We start from the raw sequence: 23,780 nt of genomic DNA, 5'->3' as shown, positions 1-23,780 counted from the left end.
ATTAAATGCCCTCTTTTTTTGCGTGAAGACAAGAATGGGTTTCCATGTAATACGCACATGTTGATGGGATATTTAATGTGCAGGAGAATTCAATGGTCCAAGGCATTTAGACAGTCTATAGTGGGAAGAGATCTTACCTCATTTATCTCCATTACATTGTCATGAGAGACATGCTAACACAAACAAGTCAGTTATGAGTTTTGCGTTTAGTAAGATCAAGCTTATAGGATAGTTTAAAGTCCATTTATTGCTTTAACATTTTCTGCATTAAAGTTTACGAAAGATGAGTCAAGTAAACAGGTTAGCATGTTAACTTCTTTTTAAGGTTATTTACATCCACTGGGTGTTAATACAACTTTAATATTCTTACACAGTGTCAAGTTCTTAAAAATACAACTAAGGGTTCATTTTGGTTTATATTGTACCAAACAGTTTAGGCATTTCCTGCAGAACAAAACAGGCAGACATTTAAGAACTAGAATAAAATAATTCCAAATTTTAGTTCTTTACAAAAGAGTTCAGCTTTATTGACAAATTATGGCAAATGTATTTGACAAATTAAAGTCACCTATTTAGTTAAGCTTACACATGGAACTTTATGCAATTTTATCACCACATACAGTTTAAACACTGAACAGATCACTTTAATAAAGTTAGCTACATACATAGCTGATTGTTTTCAATTCCATCAAACATCATTTTTTTAAACTAAGTTTTACAAATTAAATATTGAACATCTTAAACTGACAAATATTAAAAGAAATCAATTTAAAACAACTTATCTACAACTTGTTTATCACCTATTTCAAAAAATGTCTTATTACAGTCTTCCATTGTCCCTAAATATGCATCAACCTTTACCAAGTGGGTTTGGAAATGTTAAACTTATCACCAGTTCATGCTAGTTGAACATATTTCTACACACAGAGCAATAAAAGAAAACAATTAAAAGGATCAGCTTCCCTGTTGCATGTTCTGGGGACTAACTTATCCATTCTACAAAGTTACCGTCATAAAGAAAAGCCAACATTTCATCAAAGTTTCAGGAAATAGAAGGAGGGTGCAGAAAGGTACCCGAGAGAAGCTATCCTTAGGCAAGAAAATAAATGAACTATTACTTGTCTTGTAGTTGTTTATAAGCTGACCATAGGACACTCATGTAGTCATTGTGCAACAAGGGCTGCCTTCAATATCTACCATAGGGATGTTCTCTGTAGGTCCCTCTTGACCTCGGGATTGGTGCCTTTAAGCTTGGCCGACTTGTAACCCATTCTTCTTGACCTTGCCGACAGAGAAAAAAGTAAACCTTGATTAAGAAGGAAACCCAGTGAAACATGATCATTCCATCTGTTGATGCAATGCATAAGTTAATCAATTACATCCACATGCTGCCTGACTTCAGGGGGAAAGGTTATGGTTGAGAATTATTCTGTTTAAAAAGGTTTATTGTTTTTTTCAGCAGGCACAATTAGTGCTGTTAACTCACAGAGAGTTAACCTTCAGAGGTCAAGGTGTCAATAAATTGGTGATGGAGGAGATTTGGCAAAGGAGTTTACAATATTAACAGGGGAGCCATTTAGCAATCTAGGCCAGGGCCTTCTATTAGGCTGTCATTCTTTTTCTGCATAATTTGTCTGAAATCAGTGGACGCATTGTGGGATTCTAAGAGCAAATGACGCTTGAGTTTCCGTAACTTTAATTCAAAGATAAATTCCACAATAGAAGCCAATTTTTCCCATAAAATTTTCAATGATCGAGGAAGAATTACTTACCACAGGGAGTCTAAGCTAGTTATGCCTGCTTCTGAATCTTTGTAGAGGCTCTAAAGATTAAACATTCACAAAACTTACATAGCATTGTCACTGTAGTGGTAGTATACTGGACTTGAAACATTAACTCTGTTCCTTTGGCAAGGTTGCTGCCGGACCTGCAGAGTTTCTGCAGCAGTCTCTTTGTTTGTTACATACCCTCATGAATCACCAACTCCCCGTAAACTGATTTCTCCCTGACATTGCCTTGATCTGACCAGACTACCCTTCCTGACTCCCACTCACCCTCTTGATCTCCCCCAGCCATTCCCTGAGAATCCCCTCATCACCTGACTAACACTCCCAACCTGAACTGACAACCCCTCCTGACCATGCTATTCCTCCAACCAGTGCTAACTGCCCAAACAGACTTAACTAACTCCCAGCACCTAGCTACCCCTGAAACCTAACCTGACAGTCCCAAAGCTGACCACCTCTCTCGATGTGACCTCATCCATCTCACCCATCTTATCCACCTTCATATCATTCACCTTTCATCCAAGCAACTCGCCACTTCGTCAAGTCACCCACCTACCACTCTACCCATGTCTCAACTCACCGATTCAATCCAGTTACCCACTTACCCACCACTCTGTCCATTCATTCACTCAACCAGAGCTGTAAAAGAAAGGGGGATGTTCAGTCTTCATCCCAGTGTGACTTCACTGGGATGAGGCTGCTGGTGGGACTCTTCCTGTTCTGTAGACGCCAGGCTTGGAAGACCTGACCAGAAATCTCAGAACAGCCTGGAGAGTTGAAAGGTTTGAGCCCAGTGTCATTTGGAAGATGGTGGGCACTTTGTAAAGAAGAGAATTCAGGCCTAATTGACACATTCTAACAGATTTTGAACACAATTTAAAGAGAAAACTGAATGACTAAGAATGAGAAAATCTTAAGACAGGCCAGGCTTATATCCACTGGAGTTTAGAAGAACAGATTTGACTTGATTGAAAGTTAGAAGATCTAAAGGGTAGATTTGAAAAATATATTTTCTCTTATGGGAGAATCTAGAACTAGGGCTCACTGTCTGAAAATTAGGGGTTACCCATTTAAAACAGAGATGAGTTTTTTTTGCATAGAGGTCACATGTCTTTGCAACATTTCTTCAAAACACGGGAAGCAGAGAGTCGCTGAGTATTTTATGGCAGAGGTAGATAGATACTTGAAAGAAAGGAAGTGAAAGGCTGTTTTGGATAGGCAGGAATGTGGAGTAATCAAATCAGAAGTAATTTTCCTTAACGGCTGAATAGGTTTGAGGGATTGAGTGGCCTACTCTTGCTTTTAATTAGTATGTTCCCATGTTAGTCTGTATGTTTATAAACTAACTACTGCGCAGCAAAATAACTTCAAATGGAATAGATTTTTACAAGTCATTTTGATGCTTAAAACTGGATTCCTCCCACATTATGGACTGGATAATTTGATTAACAAGCGCACTTAATTTTTTGAAATACATATCCACTTTCAGTTGTGGTGATGAAACTACACCATTGGACTACATCAAAGAGAAATTTTAAGTTAAAAGAAAAAATACTGTTTAACATGCTATTCAACACATTGAGTCATGGAAGAAGATGGTGATATGGAAATACGTAGGAGTGGAAAGCCACTTCAGTAAACCTTTATCTTTAGGCATGATTTTCACCTGGAGTACTGTATGATTGCTGTCTGCTGCATGATATTTTGAAAAGGGCAAAAGGAAAATATCCTTATTGGTGAATGGTCTGAAAACAAAAAAAAAATTCCATAAATTCTTATAGTAATATTAGTCCTGGAGTGATTGCATCCAAGGTGCAAACACTATCCCTGACTGGTGGTGACATTGAGAAATCAGAGCCTGGGGCTGTTCAACTCACTGCTGTACATGGTTGGTGTATTAAACATTAGGAATTATTCTCATTGGAACTGCCTGGACAGAACGAACGGCTATTAACTTTCACAGCTGTGTCCTCAATTGAAAACAAAATCCTCATTTCGTGTTTGAAAACTCAGGACTGTCCATACAGTATGGTCCCTCTCAGTCTCTCCTTCACTCTTAATTCACCAGCCATTACTAAGTGTAGAAAATCTGAGCCCGCTTCTTCCATAAATGGCAGTCTGAGCAAAAGTTCTAATTAACATGCCTCCTGAACTAATTGCTATTGTTTAAGCTATTTAAGAAATGTGTTGTTTTGTTAATTATGAAGATTTATGGGCTTGTTGGTCTTAGTGAGCACATTCACCCATTGCTGAACATCTTGTCTCATACTATCATTTAGATACATTTAAGAATTAATGCAGGAGTGTCTTGAAATGGCAACATTAAGGATCACTAGAAAAGTTATTTAGGTATTAAAACCTTGCCGTCTAACCCAGTGTTCAATATGAGATGTTGTCTTAGCTGTAAGCACTTTTAAAACATTTGTGAGAGAAAAAAATAATTACTTAATTTTGCTATTATATTCAACCTGATATATAAATCCTAAACTTAGATCGTGTTTTTTTAAATGTAATTCGTGGGAGGTGGATGTCACAAGCTAGGCCAGCATTTATTGTCCATTCCTGATTGCCAAGAGGGCAGTTAAGAGTCAACCACATTGCTGTGGATCTGGAGTCACTTGTAGGGCAGACCAAGTAAGGATGGCAGATTTCCTTCTCTAAAGGACATTAGTGAATCAGATGAGTTTTCCGACAATTGGCAATAGTTTCACCGTTATATTAAGACTTTTATGCTTTTTTTTAGATTAGATTACTTATAGTGTGGAAACAGGCCCTTCGGCCCAACAAGTCCACACCGACCTGCTGAAGCGCAACCCACCCAGACCCATTGCCCTACATTTACCCCTTCACCTAACACTACGGGCAATTCACCTAAACTGCACATTTTTGGACTGTGGGAGGAAACTGGAACACCCAGAGGAAACCCACACAGACATAGGGAGAACGTTCAAACTCCACACAGTCAGTTGCCTGAGGCGGGTATTGAACCCGGGTCTCTAGCGTTGTGAGGCAGCAGTGCTAACCACTGTGCCACCAATTTTATTACAATAAAAACTCAAATATGAGCAGAAGTCAGTCATTTGGCCCCTCTGGCCTGCTCTGGTATTTCACAAGATTGTGGCTTATTTGTCCTTTGTGATTTAGTTTATATGCAGATTAAAGCCACCAATGATTATTGTAATCCCTAAATCATAAGCGAACAATATTTCTTCTAACAGTGTAGACCAGTGTACAAATGTCTCCCACTAGTGACATATTTCCCCTACTATCCCTCATCTCCAACCAAATTGTTTCTACATCCTGATTTCCTGAATCAATGTCATCTCTAACTACTGGACTAATGTCTTCCCTGATTAACAATGCTATTCCTTCACCGTTAACTAGCTTTCTATTTTTGTTGAATAATACATTCAGAATATTCAGGACCCAATTCTTATTATCTTATAGTCATTTTATCTTATTGGCTGTCAGATCATATTATTTACTTCACTGTACGCCACCAATTCCCTTACTTTGTTATGACTGCTATACATATTCAGACACTGAACTTGTATTTATGTCTTTTCATTATCCTTGTGACATCTAGTCTTAACTGTCAGGACATTCCTAAGTTTCTATTTCTCACTGTCCCTCCCTTCCACTGTCAGAACCTCATTTCCTACATTATTACTTAGCTTGCTCTCCCAGTCTCTACTCTTGGATACACTACAGCTTTTCACATTTGATCCACGCCCCACTTCGTAGTTTAAAATCATTGCCAATTTTCTAGTTTTGCAGTGTTCAAGGATGCTGGTTCTAAAATGGCTCAGATATGGACCATGTTGGGAAGACGCATGGATTATATAGACAATGTAGAGCATTGTAAGATACTGAACTGTTTGGTCACTTTTCTAATTTAAAATAGTGGCTTTTCTCAAGGTTTTGAATGGAAAATATAGATTGTTGAAAAAGAGATGACACATTTAAGGTGAGTATGATCCACCTGTTGCTTACAGAAAGTCAATTACTTTGGGAAAATAGCCAAGTAAAGATTTTAGAGAGGTAGGAGATGGGGTCTATTGTCTTAATTGTTCAAAAACCTGACTTTTGGATAGTCTATGGGGTCCCTGTGCTGATGGTTATCTAGCACCTCCTTCTGTGCTTGGGTTTTTGTTTCATAAACCTAGGGAGTCAAATATTATTTAAGTAAAACTTGCAAAGCTGAGAGCAAGGCTGAAAATCTGTCTTCCCTTCTCCTCATTGGAATACTTGAGAACCTGATAACATTTCCACACTTCAATATTCTAATAACCTTGTAAAGCTTGAAAGCTGAACCGTGGCTATCATTGAAAGAGCTTGACTTAATTTCCAACCAAACTGAATCCTTGTTTGGAAGATCTTTCAGAAGCCCAATTCCAACAACAATGAACCTGTTATTATTGTGAGAATTCATCAAATTTTAGTTTTTGTTTTTAAACCATTGACTAATCAGGATGTCTTGTTTTTGCACTTTTCAAAATATCATGGTTGGAGAATCTTTGTGGTTTTTGTATTGTGTGTGTGTTTTGGAATGAAAAAGGGGTAGATTTCTAAATTTGGATTATATCTCAGACGCCAACCGGTTTTATCACTTGTTTTAAAGATTGAGGTTTATTTTATAATAAATAGATGATTTTTGAATTCATTGAAGAATCCCACTGGATCACAGTACAAAAGAAAAACAATTGGTCATGTTGGTGATAAAATCTAAACACTTACACTAACAGTGCAAGTCAGAGATACGGGACTTGTTTACACATGCATTCTTCCTATCACAACAACAGTCTTAACTTTATAGTCCCATTCTCCTCAGTACTGGTGCCACCAAAAATGTCCAAAGGCAGTTTACGAAGGCATTATCAGACAAAATTTGACTCCGTAAAAGGTGGCACCTAAAGATCAAGGGTTTGGTCAAAGAGATAAATTTTGAGGAATAGGTGACAGAGGAGTTTATGAAGGGAATTCATTGAGGAATGAGGCAGCTGGAGTCAAGGAGAGCAAGTGAGCCATTGATATCGGAGTGGTGAAAATTGCAGATGGAGAAGAAATTAGAATTGGAGGAGAGCATAAATTGTAAAATTTGTGGAACCAGAGGATGTTGGTAGCAGACCTCAAGAAAAGAAATTTGTGGAATGTCTATGGGTTGGAATTTTGGAGCAGCTTGTGGTACAGCCAACAAGGAACAGACAATTCTGGATTATCAAGGCAGACTTGATAAGGGTCATAGTCATAGTCATTAGGTGAAGGAACCGTAAGGAGGCAGTGACCATAATATGATAGAATTCACCCTGCAGTTAGAAAGGGAGAAGATTGAATCAGATGTAATGTTACTAAAATTGAGTAAACTACAAAGACAAGGGGGAAGACTTGTCCAGAGTTGATTGGGAGGAGAACCCAGCAGACAACATAGTGGAACAGCAATGGCAAATGTTTCTGGGGGTAATTTGGAAGGCACAGCAGAGATTGAGGAGGCATTTGTGGTGATCTTTCAAGAATCCCTGGAATCAGGGAGAGTTGCAGAGGACTGAAAAATGGTCAATGTAACACCCCTGTCAAAGAAAACAGGAAAACAGAAGACAGTGTTACATAGGTCAGTTAGTTGGTAAGATTTTAGAATCCATTATTAAAGATGAGATTGCACAGTACTTAGTAAGTGCATGGTAAAATAAGGATGAATCAGCATGGCTTAATCAAGGAGAGGTCACACCCGACAAATCTGATGGAATTCTTTGAGCGGGTAACAAGTAAATTAGAAAAAGGAGAACTATGGATATGATCAATTTGGATTTCCCCAAAAGGCCTTTGACAAAGTGCCATGCAGGATGCTGCTATTAAGAGCTGATGTGTTAGGGGCAAGGTACTGGCCTTTTCAGATGACAGCCAGTGACTAGTGAAGTTCCAATGGGCGTCAGTGTTGAGGCCACAACTACTCACGCTATATATTAATGATCTGGACAAAGGAACTCAGGGCATGTAACTAGGTTTGCAGGTAATTTTGAGGAAGTGAGGTAGCTGTAAAAGAACTTGGACATACTAGGAAACTAGGCACAGAAGTGATAGTTGGAATACAATGTGGAAGAGTGTGGGGCTATACGCTTTGGTTAGAAAAATAGGGGAGTAGACAGTTTTCTAAATGTGGAAAGCTTTTGAAATCTGAAGAGCAAAGGGACTTAGGTGTCCTCATTCAGAATTCTCTTAAGGCTAGCATGCAGGTTCATTGGTAATTAGGAAGGCACATACAGTTTGAGAGGGTGACAATACAACAGCAGTGATATACTGCTTAGGCTATTATAAGGTTCTGGTTAGACCACATTTAGAATATAATGAGCGGTTTTGGGCACTGTATCCATCGAAGGATGTGCTGACATTACAGGGAGTCCAGAGGAGGTTTACAAGAATGATCCTGGAGATGAAGGGCTTTTCATATGAGGATTGATAACATTTCCACATTTCAATATTTTAATAACCTTCTAAGCCCTGAAAAGCTGAACTGTGGCTATCATTAAAAGATCTTGATTTAACCTAGGTCTATACTTAATGGAGTTTCAAAGGATGAAGGGGATCTGACAGAAAGTTACAGAATTCTGAGAGGCCTGGATAGAGTGGTTGCGGAGAAAATGTTCCCATTAGTAAGAGAGATTTGAGAGTACAGCTTCAGAGTGAAAGAGCAACTCTTTAGAACTAAAATAAAGATGAATTTCTTCAGCCAGAGGATGGTTAACCTGTGCAACTCACTACTACAGATTTCTGCAGGGGACAAGTCATTGAGTGTGTTTAAGCCAGATATAGATAGGTCTTGATTGGGAAGGACATCGAGAGTTTAGATTTAGATTTATTGTCACATGTTTATAAAAATACAGTGAAAACTGGTTCTTCATGTATAGTAAGCATCCCCCTCTGCTGCTTCGCCTGTCGTTACTGTACATTGGTTGTAGGCTCTGAAATTAGCTTATAGATTTCATTTATGGGTCTTCACCACCATCACTCCGGTGACTGCCGTGTCTGAGATGGAACGATGGGCCTTGGGATGCGCAAGTTGCATACCTCCTGTTCCCCATCTAACACTCCACCAGAGGCTGCTGCCAGTCTGTCACCAATCCCCTTTGCCAATGCTTCCTCTCCTTAAGGCGCTCAGGCCTAGCTGTGGACATGGAGCCCCAGATTATGAGGAGGAGGCAGGAGAGCAGGGTTGAGAAATATATCAGGCAGGATTGAATGGTACAGCCTAACTCTGCTCCTATATTTTATAGTCCTATTGTCTTATGTTACGAAGATGGAGAAGGGAGAAAGACATCAAAAAATTTGAACACAAATGGATTTTTTGTTCGTAATTCAATTTGTAATTATTGCACATTAATACATATATTTGAGCTTGGTTGTCTTGTTCAATGATGTACACAGTGGAACTTTCTGATAGCAACAAGGTCTAAGCAAGTTTGTTTGTTGAGTTTGATGTCTACATGAAATAGTGCATAAATCAGTTTTCAGGGTCTCCATAAGATAGTTTATCCAGCAACATCTAAGACTTTCACTTAATACTGAAGATGGGAAAGTATGCTATGATAAATTAGGTGATGTTGCCCAGTGAATATATTTTATTTAATGGTGTTAATGCTGGCATGCTGATCCCTGAGTTGCAAGATCCACGGTTCAGTCCCCTTCTAGAGATCAAGCACATAATCTAGGATGGTGGACCACTGCAAGGCAGACAGACTGCTGCATCATGTACCATCAGTACATCATGTGGATGATCAGTTTGATGATCTCATTAATATGTGTGGGAGCTTTCTGCACATAGATTGGCTGCAGTACCGTCTGTCCCTTCAAAGGTATATTTTACTGGAATGCTCTTAGGGACATTGGAGATGGTGTAAGGAGCTTTAATAAGATAAGTGCCTCTTTTTACATAATCTATAAACAGCACCCATCCTCTTACATTCAAACCTGAGTTGGGAAAAGAAAATCGCCAATGGGAAAGTGAAGGTGCAAAACGTGAGAGGACTGCCTTTATTTTTTGATATGCAGGACTCTGCATAAAAAACTGTCTTTTTTTTTACTGATTTACAGTTACCTCCAACTTCACTTTTGTCTGGAGAAAAGCAGACGGCTGCAATAATTGAAATCTCAGTATTTCTGTAAGAAAAAAAAATTGTCTTGTCTATGTGCCAAAACATCCCAACAGAAGAGCTATTAAAAGAAATCAAGTGGCACTGCCTGCCTCCAAATCAAATCTGTATTCTATGTCATGTTTAAGCAGTAGCAATATCTCTGTTTAAAAAAAAGTACAACTTGCAATATACAGTCTACATGACTGGCAGTTCCTATTCAGCTGCACCTGTTTTGTTGGTGTCAGATATTAATCAAAGTAACACTAGTCTTCACACCACCAAGGTAATCTGTCAACTATTCCTGCTCAAAATGAATGTATCACATTTTGCAATGTATACAGTCATAGCCTTGAGTATCCTTAAGGTTCCTGATAATATGCTTTTCAAGACACCTTTGTGTGTTAAATCCACATGCTTCACTAGTTGTATAATTAATTTTCCACCTTTTAATTTACAGGTTTTGTTGACAACAAAATTTTATTTTAAACACAAACAATTCCCTGTCTATTTATCCAATATCCCATAATCTTCAAGACTAAGTTGAAACAAGTTCTTTGCACAATCAGAAACAATTCTGCTCCACACTGGACTTGCAGTGGAAGCCACATGACCACATTTCTAACACTGAGGAGGAGGAGGAGAGGAGATTTGATAGCAATGTTTTTAAAATCATGAAGGGTCAGGACACAGTCAACAAAGAATCTGTCTGCACTAATGGAGGGATTAATGATCAGAGCACACAGATTTATTATGAATTGGCAAAGACGACAGGAGGGAAATCTTTCTTCAGGCTGTGAGTAGTCAGAAGTTGGAATGCACTGCTCAAGATGTGTGGGAGAGGGAGACTTAAGGTTTACAAGAGGGAATTGATAATAATTAAAAGATTAAAAAACATTGTAGGGAGAGAAAACAGGAAGTGAGGCCATTTTGTTACTTTGCTAGCATGGAAATGAAGCACTGAATGGCCTCCTCCTGTCCTGCAAGACTTTGATGATTCAGTGCTATAAAATAAATTGACATGAAATAGCTCAGCCTGATTAGTTACAGTTCCATAGGTGAATAAATTTGGATTACATTTAAATTTCCTGATGAGTTCTGTTTGAACATGGACTGTTCTACCTTTGGGTTTGCCACGAATTTCAGTTTTAATCATCTTTGCCAGAACTAAGAACTTAAGGTTTACAATAGGCAAAAGGTCTTTAGACTCAATCAGTCTCCTTAAACTGTTGCCTATTACTATATTATTACTTGTAAAAGTAGAGCTTTTGGGACCAATATTTCAGACAAAAAGTTGAGGGTCAATGTATACATGAATGCATAAAGTCCAGCCATTCACTGGGGATGTGTCCCTAGACAATACACAATTGATGATTTTTACAAACTGCAATCATAGCAGATTGTGCAGTCACAGTATACAGCACATGCACAGTGCATACTTTTACACAGAGAAGTAATTCTTTTCTTATTTTTATTGAATCATCGATAAGTGCAGATTAGATTTCCAGTCAGCAGGAAGTACCAAGTGAGATTGTGAACAGGTGAATGATGATTTGGAGATGCCAGTGTTGGACTGGAGTGTACAAAGTTAAAAATCACACAACACCAGGTTATAATCCAACAGGTTTAATTGGAAGCAAGGTGAATGATGAAACTTTAAAGTATTATGTTGAAATAGTTGAAAACCATGACAGTTGTTGGGAACTCCAGGAGTAACTGAGTCTCTGTGGTTGCTGGTCAGGGTCCTGAATTCAGCCCAGACAATCTCATTTCTGATTATTTAAATGACAAAGAGCAATTGTGAAATAGATTCATTAAACTGTTTCCATTAACCCTCTCTCCAAACTATCAAAAGCTGAAGAACAACTTACATAAGATATATGAAAAACTATAAACATTCTTATCAATGTTAGATTGACTTTTACATGAGATTAACTATTCCTTGGTTGCATAGGGTATTCTTGGAGTGTTTTAAGAAAGGAAAGATGTACAGATTTGCATTTGGGAACTGTAATTATCAGTGGGGTAAAGAAAGATCTCAATGTCAATCAAAGCATAAGTTAAAGCAGTTACAATTTTCCATGTAGTCTGAACATTTTGTGCCAGGAGACAATCTCATCCTTTAGGATAGGCAGGGACCTCCTATTCTTTCAGTGGTCAACAAAAGGAAGATATATTTACAGAAAGTAGGAGTGCAGCAATACCAACCTTTGTAATTGTCCAACAGGTCAGGTTTGAGGTTTGTCCTGCTTGTTTGGAATGCTACAGGGAGGATAAGGTAACTATGGCACACTGGAACAGGAATGTGTGTGTGCATATGCGTGGTGTGCATGTGTAAGTAATTGGAGTGTAGTATAGTATAGCAGGCGAGATGGGCTGTGTTCTGTGCAGCCATAGGCTCGAGTCCAGAAGCTATGTCACCTTCCTGGTGGCCACAGGAATTGGAGTGGATGGGGAGGATCCAGTGCTTGTAATCCATGCAGATACAATGACATGGAGAGGGTTAGGAAAGAGGTTCTGCTTAGACAGCATGAGGAGCTAGGCACAAAGCTGAAGAACAGGGCCTCAAGGATCATTATCAGAGCCACTTGCCAATTGGCAGAGGGGAGAGCAGATCTGTGAAGTGAATACATGGCTCAAAGGCTAATGCGATTCCAGTTTGTGGGAAAGTACTGGGGAAAATGGTGGCTGTGATGTTGGGATTATTTATATCCGAATTGGACTGAGACCAGTGACTGTGCAAACCGTATAACTGGGAAGGCTGAGTAGGTTTTAAATTAAACAAGAGGGGATGAGGGATTAAACTTTGTGCGGATGGTGTAAATCAAGGGTTAGAGTCATGTTAGTAGAGCAAAATAGTAAAAAGAGAAATGAAGGTCAGAGAATGACAGCAAGAGAAGGAGAAAATAAACTTAAGAAACCTCCAACAGTTAAGATTAGATGTTACAAAGATATCAAAAAGACATAACTAAAATACTCTATGTCTGAATGTGTGTAGCATTCATAACACAGCCAACAAATTGACAGTGCATCTTGAAGTAAATACAATCTGATAACTATTACAAAGACATGGCGGACAGGATAACGTGGATTAGGTCTCGAATATTAAGGGCTATATGACATTCAACAAAATACAAAAGCAGGTAAAGGTGGAGGGATAGCATTTTTTGTAAAGGATGGCTTTTGGTTAATGAAGCACTGATGGCTTTTAGAGCTGACTTTAGTTCAGGACATTAGGACATAGAATTGCTTTGGGTGGAGGTGAAGAATAATATGGTCAAGAATACACTAGTTGGAGTAATGTACAGGCTCCTGTAACAGTAACTAGAATGTAGGACAAAGTCTACAAAGAAAAATATTAGGTGTTTGTGATAACGGGAGAACAATAATTATAGGTGATTTTAATTTACACAGAAACTGGAAAAATCAGATTAGCAGTAGTTGCTTCGATGAGGAGTTAAAAAATGCTTTTAAGATTGTTTCTTAGAGCAACATATTCTGAAAATAACCAGAGACCAGATTATATTGGATTTGGTATTGTGTCATATGACAGGAATAGTTAATGACCTCAGAGTGAAGGATCCCTCAGTAGCAATGACTATAATCTGATAGGATTTTGCATCTAATTTAAAAGGGCGAAGGTTAGATACAGGTCTAGCATTTTAAACTTAAATAAGGCTAACTATGTGGGCTTGAAAGCCAACCTAGCTGAAATGAACTGGGACACTAGACTAAGGAATAGATCAATAGAGACACAGTGGCAGTATTGAAAGGGATATGTAAGAATACTCAGAACAAGTGTATTCAACTATAAAGAACATTTCTAAGAGGATGACACATCATCCATTGTTAACTAAATTAGTTAAAAATCACATAAACCTTAAGGAAAAAATGTATAATTAAACAAACATCAGGTCAGTGTTTGGACAGCATATAAACAGCAGAAAATGACTAAAATATTATACAGAAAAACATGGTTTAGAGAGGAAGCTATCTAGATATGTAAAAACAGTAGAGTTTTCACACATTTAAAAAGGCAAAGAAAAAAGGAGTGTTGGTTCTCAAGAGATAGAGGAATGAGGAATTAACAACGGATAATATGACAATGGCAGATGAAATTAACAAATATTTTGCTTCCATATTTACCAAGAGGACATAAAAAGCATTTCCAGTAAGAGCTGAAAATCGGCAGGTGGAAGAGACAGAGAACTTGGGGAAGTTATAATCAATAGGGAGGCAGTACTAAGCAAACTAATGGAGCTGCAGACTGACAGAATCCTGATGGATTTCATCCTAGGGTCTTTAAAGTGGTTGCTAAAGAGATAGTAGATGTGTTAGTATTAATGTTGCAAAAAATACGAGATATAGGAAAGGTTCTATCAGAGTGGAAAATAGCAAATATATATCCTGTTTTCAAGAAAGGTCAATTATTTTGACATTTGTTGTGGCAAAGTTGGAATTAATCATTCAGGAGGTTATAGCTGGGCACTTGGAAAAACTCAAGATAACTGGGAAGAAGCAGTATGGTTTTGGGAAAGGGGAATTATGTTTAAACAATCTATTCATTGAAAGAGTAAAATACACTATGGATAAATAAAACCTTCAGATGTACTTGGATTTCCAAAAGACATTTGGAAAGCAAAGTGGGAGCTCACGACATAGGTGGTTTGACTGGTTAGTAGAAAAGAGTATGGCAGGATGCGACAAGTGAGGTCTCATTGGAGTCTGAGCTGTGAAGTTGTTCACTTGGGCAAGAAGAACAAAAAAGCAGAGTATTACTTAAATGAAGAACAACTGATGAATTCCAAACTGCAGACAAGTTCTAGTGAATAAGACATTAGTATGCAGCTACAGAAAGTAATCACAAAGACTAATGGAATGCTACTCTTTGTTACAAGAGAATTGAACATAAAGGTAAGGATGCTATGCTTCAATTATACAGGACACTAATGAGAGACCACATCTTGAATATTCTGGAAAGTTTTGGTCTCCCGATTTAAGGGTAGATGTAAATGCATTGGAAGTGGTTTGGAGAAGGTTGATTTGATGCATGAATTGTTATATTTGGAAGGCTTCAGCACACTGGGTTTGTTTCCTCTGAAGTTTAGTTGAGTGTGGGTGAAATAACTGGTTTATAAGATTCTGAATGGTTTGGACTAGGTAAACATGGAAAAGGCTCAATTCAGAACGAGGAGATATTATTTAAAAATTAGGGATTGCCCTTTTACATCAGAGATGAGGGAAATTTGTTTTCTCTCAGAATTTTTCCCAACCTTTGAATTATTTGCCTCAGCAGGTGGGATCAGTGAATACGTTAAGCTGGAGATAGATAGATTCTGGTTAGGCAGGGACAAGCAAGGCTTATTGGGTAGATGGGAATGTGGACTTTGAAACATAAAGAGATCAATTATAATCTTATTGAATAGTGGGTAGACTCCCAATTTGTATGTTCAACAGGATAGGAAAAGCAATTGCATCATCCAGCGCTCCAGGTGAGGGTCTCTAATCACAGGGAGGACTGGTCAGCGAACTGTGGGCCTATTACTTGCTAAATTCTTCATCAACTGAACTCACTGGATAGATAATCAAGGCCTTGGTGTGCTGGCAGTCTTCAAAATGTCAAGTATTTAGAGTCCTGGAGTTTGATTATTTAGCAGAATAGAGTGTCATGATTAAAAAGAATTGCTGAAGAGAGGCTCGAGGAGGTAATTTTGTCTTACTGCATATAATACATTAAGGGCTTTTGCCCGAAATGTCGATTTTACTGTTCCTTGGATGCTGCCTGAACTGCTGTGCTTTTCCAGCACCACTCTAATCTAAACTCTGGTTTCCGGCATCTGCAGTCATTGTTTTTTATCTAGATTGTACATTGAGTCATACAGATATGATAGAACACAAACAGTCCATTGACTCACCTGGTCTGTAGTGGCATTGATGCTTCACTGCAGTCTTCTCCCAGCCCTCTTTTTTTTCCACTGTATCTCCCTCATAAATAAAGAATCATATGAACATAGGAACAGCAGTAGGCCATTCAATCCTTTGAGCCTGTGCTATTATTCAATGAAGTCATCATTGTTTTATGTCCCAGATCCAACTCCCATCTTTGCCCCAAATCCCTCTGGTTACCAAAAAGTCATTAATCTCAGTTTTAAATGGAATGATTAATCTAGCTTTTGTTGAAGAAAGATCAAGATTTCTCCTGCCCTTTGTATGAAGAAGTGTTTCCTGATTTCACTTCTAAAAGGTCAACCTCAAATCTGTTGATTAAGTTCTGTAGTGCTAGACTTCCCAGGCAATGGAAACTTCTTTCCCTCAACTATATTTATTCTCCTTTGATCAAATTACCCCTTAAATTTCTCAATAAAGTGGAAATGAACCCTCGTCCACCCAGAAGGAAATACTATGGGAATGCAATCTCCGTCATGATTTAACTCTTGGAATGTAAGTATCATTCTGACAAATCTACAAATCAAGGTCAATATGTGCTTAAGAGATGGTGCCTCAAACTGTACAAAGTATTTCATATGAAGAACGACTAAGGATTGTATAAGTGAACAGTGACATCTACCACTTCTAGTCTCCTATGTACAAAGGCCATTAGCCTTTCTAATTATTTTCTGTATCCATTTATAACATTGTCATGGTCTGTGTAACTGGACCCCTGGGTGTCTATGGACAGTTTCTAGTTTTCACCAATTAGAAAGTGCCCTGTTTGATTTTTTCTCAGTACAAAGTGGATAACCTCGCATTCGCCAATATTGAAATTTATTTATTACTATTTTTCGCATTCAAATAACTGATTAAAATCTCTTTACATTGTTTTGTTCCCTCTACAGTGACCCATATGTTTTATTTTATCAATAAATTTGGATATATGGCTTTTCATCCCATAATCTCAGTGAGATCTCTACCCAGACCCTGCAGGACACCTCAGCAGTCTCTGCCCATTATCCCACTCACTGTTCCTTCAGAAAAATCCTTATCAGATTAATCATTTGCTCTTAATTTCACAGGCTCAACTTGAGCTAACAGTTCCCCACAAGATCAAATCAAATCCAACTGGAGGCCCATAGAAAAAGACCATTTGTAGATATTCCCATCCGCTTCTTTAAGCAGGTCTTCAAAAATAAATCATTCCTGTCAGGCACAACCTACTCTTTGCAAATCCATACCAGTTCTCACTGATCAACAGATAAAACTTCAAGTTCTTCAGATAACCTTCCTTTAATTATAGACCCGAGTAATTTTCGACAATAGATATTAGGTGATCTGCTCCATAATTTCCTGGTCTCCAATTCTCACCTTTGTTAAATAGTGGTGTGACATGCGTAATTTTGCAAAGCAAAGGAACAGTTCCTGAATCATGAGAACTTGGCTACTTTCTTTCAAATCCTGGAATGAATCCACTTACTCCTGGGAAACTGTCACTTTTAAGTCTGATAATTTTCTTCAGTGCAGTTAGTTTGCTTACATTAATATGGCTGAGCATCTGTTTTACTTCCATATGTATCCTTGAAATATCTGACATGCTAAGGTCTTCCTCTCCTGTAAATACTGATGTAGAGTAAGTACTCAGTATGGTGGCCAAGTCCTTATTGTCATTGACACACACACACATTCTCTGACTATGGGTAAGTAGCTGGTTTGCAACTTCATTGTATTTAGATAATGTTGCAGTATACAGTAACATTTGGGAAGAGCATGAATGACAAGGTGAAGACCTGTGTAATTATAGTTGGCAACTTAGTGTTAAATTATGGAATTCATGACAGCAAGAGTGATTCACTTGGGACAGGATTTTTAGGAATGTGTGGATTTTACCAGAAATGTGTGTCTAATTTCAGTACACTAACTGAATATTTAATAAATTTATTCAAGAAACAAGCAAATATGTTATGGTCAGCAGAATACCAAACAGCATTTGAGAAGCTGTAGTCTATCCTAACAAATGAACTAGTGTTGGCTGGTCCTGATTTTTCTAAACCTTTAAAATTGATGAATGATGCTAGCAATCTGGAGGTAGGTAATGTCTTGTTACAGAATGATAAATTAGAAACGGAGAGGCCATAGAATCCCTTCAGTGTGGAAACAGGTCATTTGGCCCAACAAATCCACATTGACCGTCCAAGTGGCTCTCCATGAAACTAAATCAGTATCAGAAGAAGTATTCCACTGTAGGAAAAGAGACTTTAGAATTACTGTTGCCTCTTCAGCACTAGAAGTCAATGTCTGATATTGAAATAAGAAAACACTAACTTATACTGATCATAATCCAGCCTTAACCTTTTTGAAAGTTTAAAAGTTGGATTGCGAGACTGTTTAGAGTAAGCCTTTTGTTGCAATTGTTTAATGTAAAATTATTCATATTACTGGAAAAGATAATAGAAACATAATTACATTATCCCAAATTAAATGTTAGATTAGGTTAAATGCTAGAAACTTCCAACACCACATAACTTTGCATAAATTGGGAAGAAGAATGTGACTTGTTTTATTGTGTATTGAAGGTTTAGCATTTTTGAAATGGTGTTTAATTTTCCTTCAGGATGTAGGCATGTAAGGACCATGTCTTTTTATGCTTGTGTCTCTATAAACTGTGGCATAAAAGGAGAAAGAGAAAAAAAGAACGAGGATTTACCAGATTGGCTACATAATTTCAAAGCGAGGAATTCAAAACCTATTGTGAACTCTTTTTTTATGTGGCTACGAGTTCTTGCTATGTACAGATGATCACCAGCCAAAGAATTGTTTACAAGTGAAGCTGATTGGTTCTTAACTAACTGAGCAGGTTGGAACTGGGAACAAGTTATAAGGTACAGAGAGAGAGAGAGAGAGAGAGAGAGAGAGAGGAAAGTGTGTGCTGCTCTATGCAGCAGAGGTTGCTTATTTTTTCTCAATAAAAAAAATTAAACTTGAAGAAAACCTGTTACCTTTCCTGCAAATTTTCCAACTTAATCAGTCACTCTCTATTTCTTACAAGCCAATGGAAGCATCTGGAGAAAGACAACTGAACAAGGGCCTGTTTATGGGCGGCATGGTGGCACAATGGTTAGCACTGCTGCCTCACAGCGCCAGAGACCCGGGTTCAATTCCTGCCTCAGGGAAGTTTGCACGTTCTCCCCGTGTCTGTGTGGATTTCCTCCGGGTGCTCCGGTTTCCTCCCATTGTCACAAAGATGTGCGGGTCAGGTGAATTGGCCATGCTACATTGTCCGTAGTGTTAGGTAAGGGGTAAATGTATGAGTGGGTTGTAGGTCGGTGTGGATTTGTTGGGCCAAAGGGTTTGTTTCCACACTGTAAGTAATCTAATCTGAACCGAAGTAGGATCACCTCAACATTGGAATTGGGAAACAAAGGCCCCTCAACTCACTTTAGAGTTTTTCTCTACCTCCATCAATAATTGTGTGTGCGCGCGTATATCCTTAGTCATGTTATATGTCAGCGATATATATCTGTTTAGATTAGATTAGATTCCCTACAGTAAGGAAACAGGCCCTTTGGCCCAACAAGTCCATACCGACCCTCTGAAGAGTAGCCCACCCAGACCCATTCCCCATATTCACCCCTGACTATGGGCAATTTAGCATGACCAATTCACCTGACCTGCACATCTTTTGATTGTGGGAGGAAACCTGAGCACCTGGAGAAAATCCACGCAGGCATGGGGAGAGTGTGCAAACGCCACACAGTTACCCAAGGCAGGGATTGAACCTGGGTCCCTGAAGCTGTGAGGCAGCAGTGCTAACCACTGAGCCACCGTGCCACCCTAATACTTGTAGCTATAGTCTAAATAACTATAATAAATAATAATAGTTCTTGTTCAATAATGAAAACTTGCTTGTAATTTCTATCTTCCTCGGTCTGGCTGTGAGGCATATTGAGGTTCTGTGTTTACCTAAAAAACCTTTTAACATAAGTATAACTACTGGAATAGTGGAGCTCAATTTACACTGCTACCTGGTAGATTGTGATAATTTCCAAGTCAGGCTGGTGAGTGACTTGAAAGGCAGCTTGCAGCTCGTGCAGTTCCCATACATCTGCTGCCCTTGTGCGTATAGGTGGTGGTATTTGTAGGTTAGAAAGGTACTGATTAAGGAGCTTTGGCGAGATGTTCAGTGCATCTTGTAAATGGTGTACCCTACTGCTCATGGTGGATGGAGTGATATGTCTCCTTGGTGTCCTACATGGTCAAGTGCTGCCTTGATGTTAAGTGTTTATTTTTGGAAGACTTCAACTCACTTCTGTGTAATAATTCATTCACAACCAGAATGGAAAACCAAACTGAAATTATAAAAATATTGGATGATTAAAAAAAAGGCAGAACTGACCACCACTCCAAAAAACCAATGAAATTAAAAATAAGAATCAAACATTTCCAAAATTAGAAGATCAAGTTATTTGTGCTGACATTGGTTAATTTTGGTAGTGTTGATAGCATTGTCATAGGATCTGGATTGAAGGAATTAATCAAGTAAAGCTGAATTAATACATACTTAGAACATTACGATGACTCAAAATTGATCTTATGTTCAAGTGCTGAAGCTACTCCTCTTCCGTCTGATTTGCTATCATCTGGTTATAATGATTACAGCATAGAAATAGGCTGTCCACTCCTATTCATGCATGTTGGCATTTATTTCCTCTTCCTATCCACCTTCAGTTAACTCGACCATCATTTCCCCTTTGTCTGTTTATCCAACTTCCTCTATAATCCATCTAGATCATTGCCCTCTTCTCCACTTCACAAAGTCATCATCTGTCATTATTCAAACCGACAGTATTGAAGGTAAAAGCTGTGGCAGACAAGGAGAAAGAACTACTTTTTAAAAAAAGAACGTGGATTTACCAGGTTGGCTACATAATTTCAAAGCAAGGAATTCAATACCTATGTGAACTCTGTTTTTTTGTGGCTACGAGTTCCTGCTTGTACAGATGATCACCAGCCGAAGAATTGTTTACAAGTGAAGCTGATTGGTTCTTAATTAACTGAGCAGATTGGAACTGGGAACAAATTACAAGGTACAGACAGGGAGAGAGAGGGGGGGTAGAGACAGAGAGAGACAGAGAGATGTGTGCACTGTTTCTTGACACAGCAAAGGTTAATTTTTTCTCAATTAAAAAAAGCTATTTAAAGTTGAAGAAAACCTGTTAGTTTCCATGCAGGAGGTGTTGTGACTTTTTTTCCAAATTAATCAGTCACTTGCTATTTCCTACAAACCAATGGAAACTTCCAGAGAAAGACAAAATACTGTCCCATTCTCTTTGCTTTTCACAGTGATTGTGATCAGCAGTCAGGCAAGTTATATGGTAATAAGAATATATGTCTCACTTGAATGCTTCAAACCATAAAACCTTTACTCTTGTTCCAGGCACACAGGTTCATTAGATTCCGCAGCCTTTGGAATAGGTGATCTATTTAAACTCTGAAGTTTGTAACCCCTCACTTTTGAAGAGCTGCAGTGAATGGTTACGGGAGGTTTGTTGAGATCGGCAGTGACAAGCTGTATTCACCTCCTGAATGAATTGGACCACTTAGTAATTGTGTCAGACAGACAGAGTGTTCACCCTGTTCACCTTACTCACAGTATGCCTCAGTATGTGCTCTTTTCACCAAGTCTGAACCCGTACTGAATATCCCAAGGAATCAGACATAGTCCTGAGGGACAATCTCTGTACTGGGAAGCTGCATTAGCTTATTCCGTCTACTAGTTTTGGACCACTGGGAGTGAGCGAATTCAGACCCAGTTCTACTATATTGAAGATACAGAGCACAAGCAGACCTTTCGACCTTTCAAAAGATGTTTGGATAAGCACACCAGGCATCCTTTATCTTCTGCTCTTGTTTCGAACATGTCCGTTCACTAGACACTATAACCTTTGGAAATGGTATTCTGCTTAATGTCCATGCAGGGGTACAGACTAAATGCCAGAAAAGGGGGATTAGACTGGGTAGCTCATTCTTTGGCTAGCACAGATATGATGGGCCAAGTAGCCTCTCTGTGTGTGAAACCTTTCAACAATTGCAATTTAAAACCCACATGAGCCTCCTCTTTCACCAATCAACCTGTCCTTCTACTCCATTCTCCCTCATTTGGTTATCAAGTTGTCTCTTAAGTGTACTATTCTATTTACCTGAAACATTCCTGTGGGAACCAGGTCCACATTCTCTCTGCTCTCTGGGTGAGAATGTTTCTTCTGAATTCCCAATTGGGCTTATTTCTGACAAGTGGATAGTGATAGCTCCTTCAGTTATGCATCACATCAATGGGAATGGGTGGAGAGATAGTGGAGATTTAATCCTGGATCTTTCCAGCTTTCTTGCCTCACTTTGAAGACATGGCATCTCAGGGTGGAGGGAGCTTCTGGATGTGATGCATAAAGTAACAAAGGACTCTGAGAAATGTTGTTTCTCAGAGATTGGAAGGTGGAACTCATTGCCACATGGAGAAGTTGAGGTGAATAATGTTGATACAGTTAAGGGGAGCTGGATAAACATAAGAGGGAGTAAAGAGAGGAGGTTACGTTGATTAGAATGAGATCATGAAACATGGGAACATGCTTGGCTCATAAGGTAACTTATGGCATATGAGGTTACTCCGTATCTGCTCCCAGGAGGACCAGTTCCACCACAGAACACACCAGATGGCCTCTTTCTTTAGAGACCGCAATTTCCCTTCCCACATAGTTAAAGATGTCCTCCAACGCATCTCATCTAGATCCCACCTCTCCACCCTCAATCTCAACCCCTCCAACCCTAACAAGGACAAAAACCTCCTGGTACTCACCTTTCACCCTACCAACCTTAGCATAAACTACATCATCTGCCGACATTTCCACCACCTCCAAACGGACCCCATCATCAGAGATATATTTCCCTCCCCACCCATTTCCACTTTCTGCAAAGACTGTTCCCTCCGTGACTACCTGGTCAGGTCCATGCCCCCCAACAACCCACCCTCCCGTCCTGGCACCCTCCCCTCCCACTGCAGAAATTGCAAAACCTGCGCCCACACCTCCTCCCTCACCTCCATCCAAGGCCCCAAAGGAGCTTTTCCACGTCCAGCAAAATTTCACCTGCACATCCACCAATATCATATTGCATCTGTTGCTCCCAATGCGGTCTCCTCTACACTGGGGAGACTGGGGCCTCCTAGCAGAGCGCTTTAGAGAACATTTCTGGGACACCCGCACCAATCAACCCCACACCATGTGGCCCAACATTTCAACTCCCCCTCCCACTCTGCCGAGGACATGCAGGTCCTGGGCTTCCTTCACCGCCGCTCCCTCACCACCCGATGTCTGGAGGAAGAACGCCTCATCTTCTGCCTCGGAATACGTCAACCCCAGGGCATCAATGTGGATTTCACCAGTTTCCTGATTTCCCCTTCCCCCACTCACCCCAGCTCTAGCCTTTCAGCTCAGCACCGCCGTCATAACCTGTCCCACCTATCCACTCCACCCTCCTCTTTGACCTAGCACCTTCATCGCCATCCCTATCCACCCAGTGTACTCTTTGCTACCTTCCTGCACCCTCCTCTCTGAACTATCACCTCCATCCCCACCCCCATTCACCTATTGTACTCTATGCTACTTTTGCCCCACCCTCACCCCCCTCTCATTTATCTCTCCATTGCAGGCACTCTGCCTCTATTCCTGATGAAGGGCTTTTGCCTGAAACATCAATTTTCCTGCTCCTCGGATGCTGCCTGACCTGCTGTGCTTTCCCAGCACCACTCTAATCTAGACTCTGGTTTCCAGCATCTGCAGTCCTTGTTTTTACCTAGTTGATTTTAACCCTACTGCGAATCCTCTTGCAAGGATGCCTGCCTTGAAGTTTTCCTCCTCTCTCTACAAGAATCTCAGTGAGTCTC

The 23,780-nt window shown here is 39.4% G+C and overlaps 1 protein-coding gene across 2 annotated transcripts in view; it reads right to left on the bottom strand.

Annotated features, from left to right (window-relative positions):
• Positions 1–695: 695 nt before the first annotated feature.
• The window catches only part of LOC132807012 (KH domain-containing, RNA-binding, signal transduction-associated protein 2-like), a 556,391-nt gene continuing 533,306 nt past the window's right edge, over positions 696–23,780 (bottom strand). The window contains exon 9 of one of the 2 annotated variants that reach the window (XM_060821296.1): positions 696–1,281. In XM_060821296.1, the coding sequence (XP_060677279.1) occupies positions 1,187–1,281 (95 nt within the window). In that variant the 3' untranslated portion in view covers positions 696–1,186. Of the gene's footprint in view, positions 1,282–11,599; positions 11,683–23,780 lie in introns of those variants that run through there. The other variant, XM_060821305.1, reaches the window with a different exon arrangement.

Source organism: Hemiscyllium ocellatum, chromosome 3, assembly GCF_020745735.1.
Source record: "Hemiscyllium ocellatum isolate sHemOce1 chromosome 3, sHemOce1.pat.X.cur, whole genome shotgun sequence".
NCBI lineage: Eukaryota > Metazoa > Chordata > Chondrichthyes > Orectolobiformes > Hemiscylliidae > Hemiscyllium > Hemiscyllium ocellatum.
This window is presented reverse-complemented; position numbering and strand designations above follow the sequence as displayed.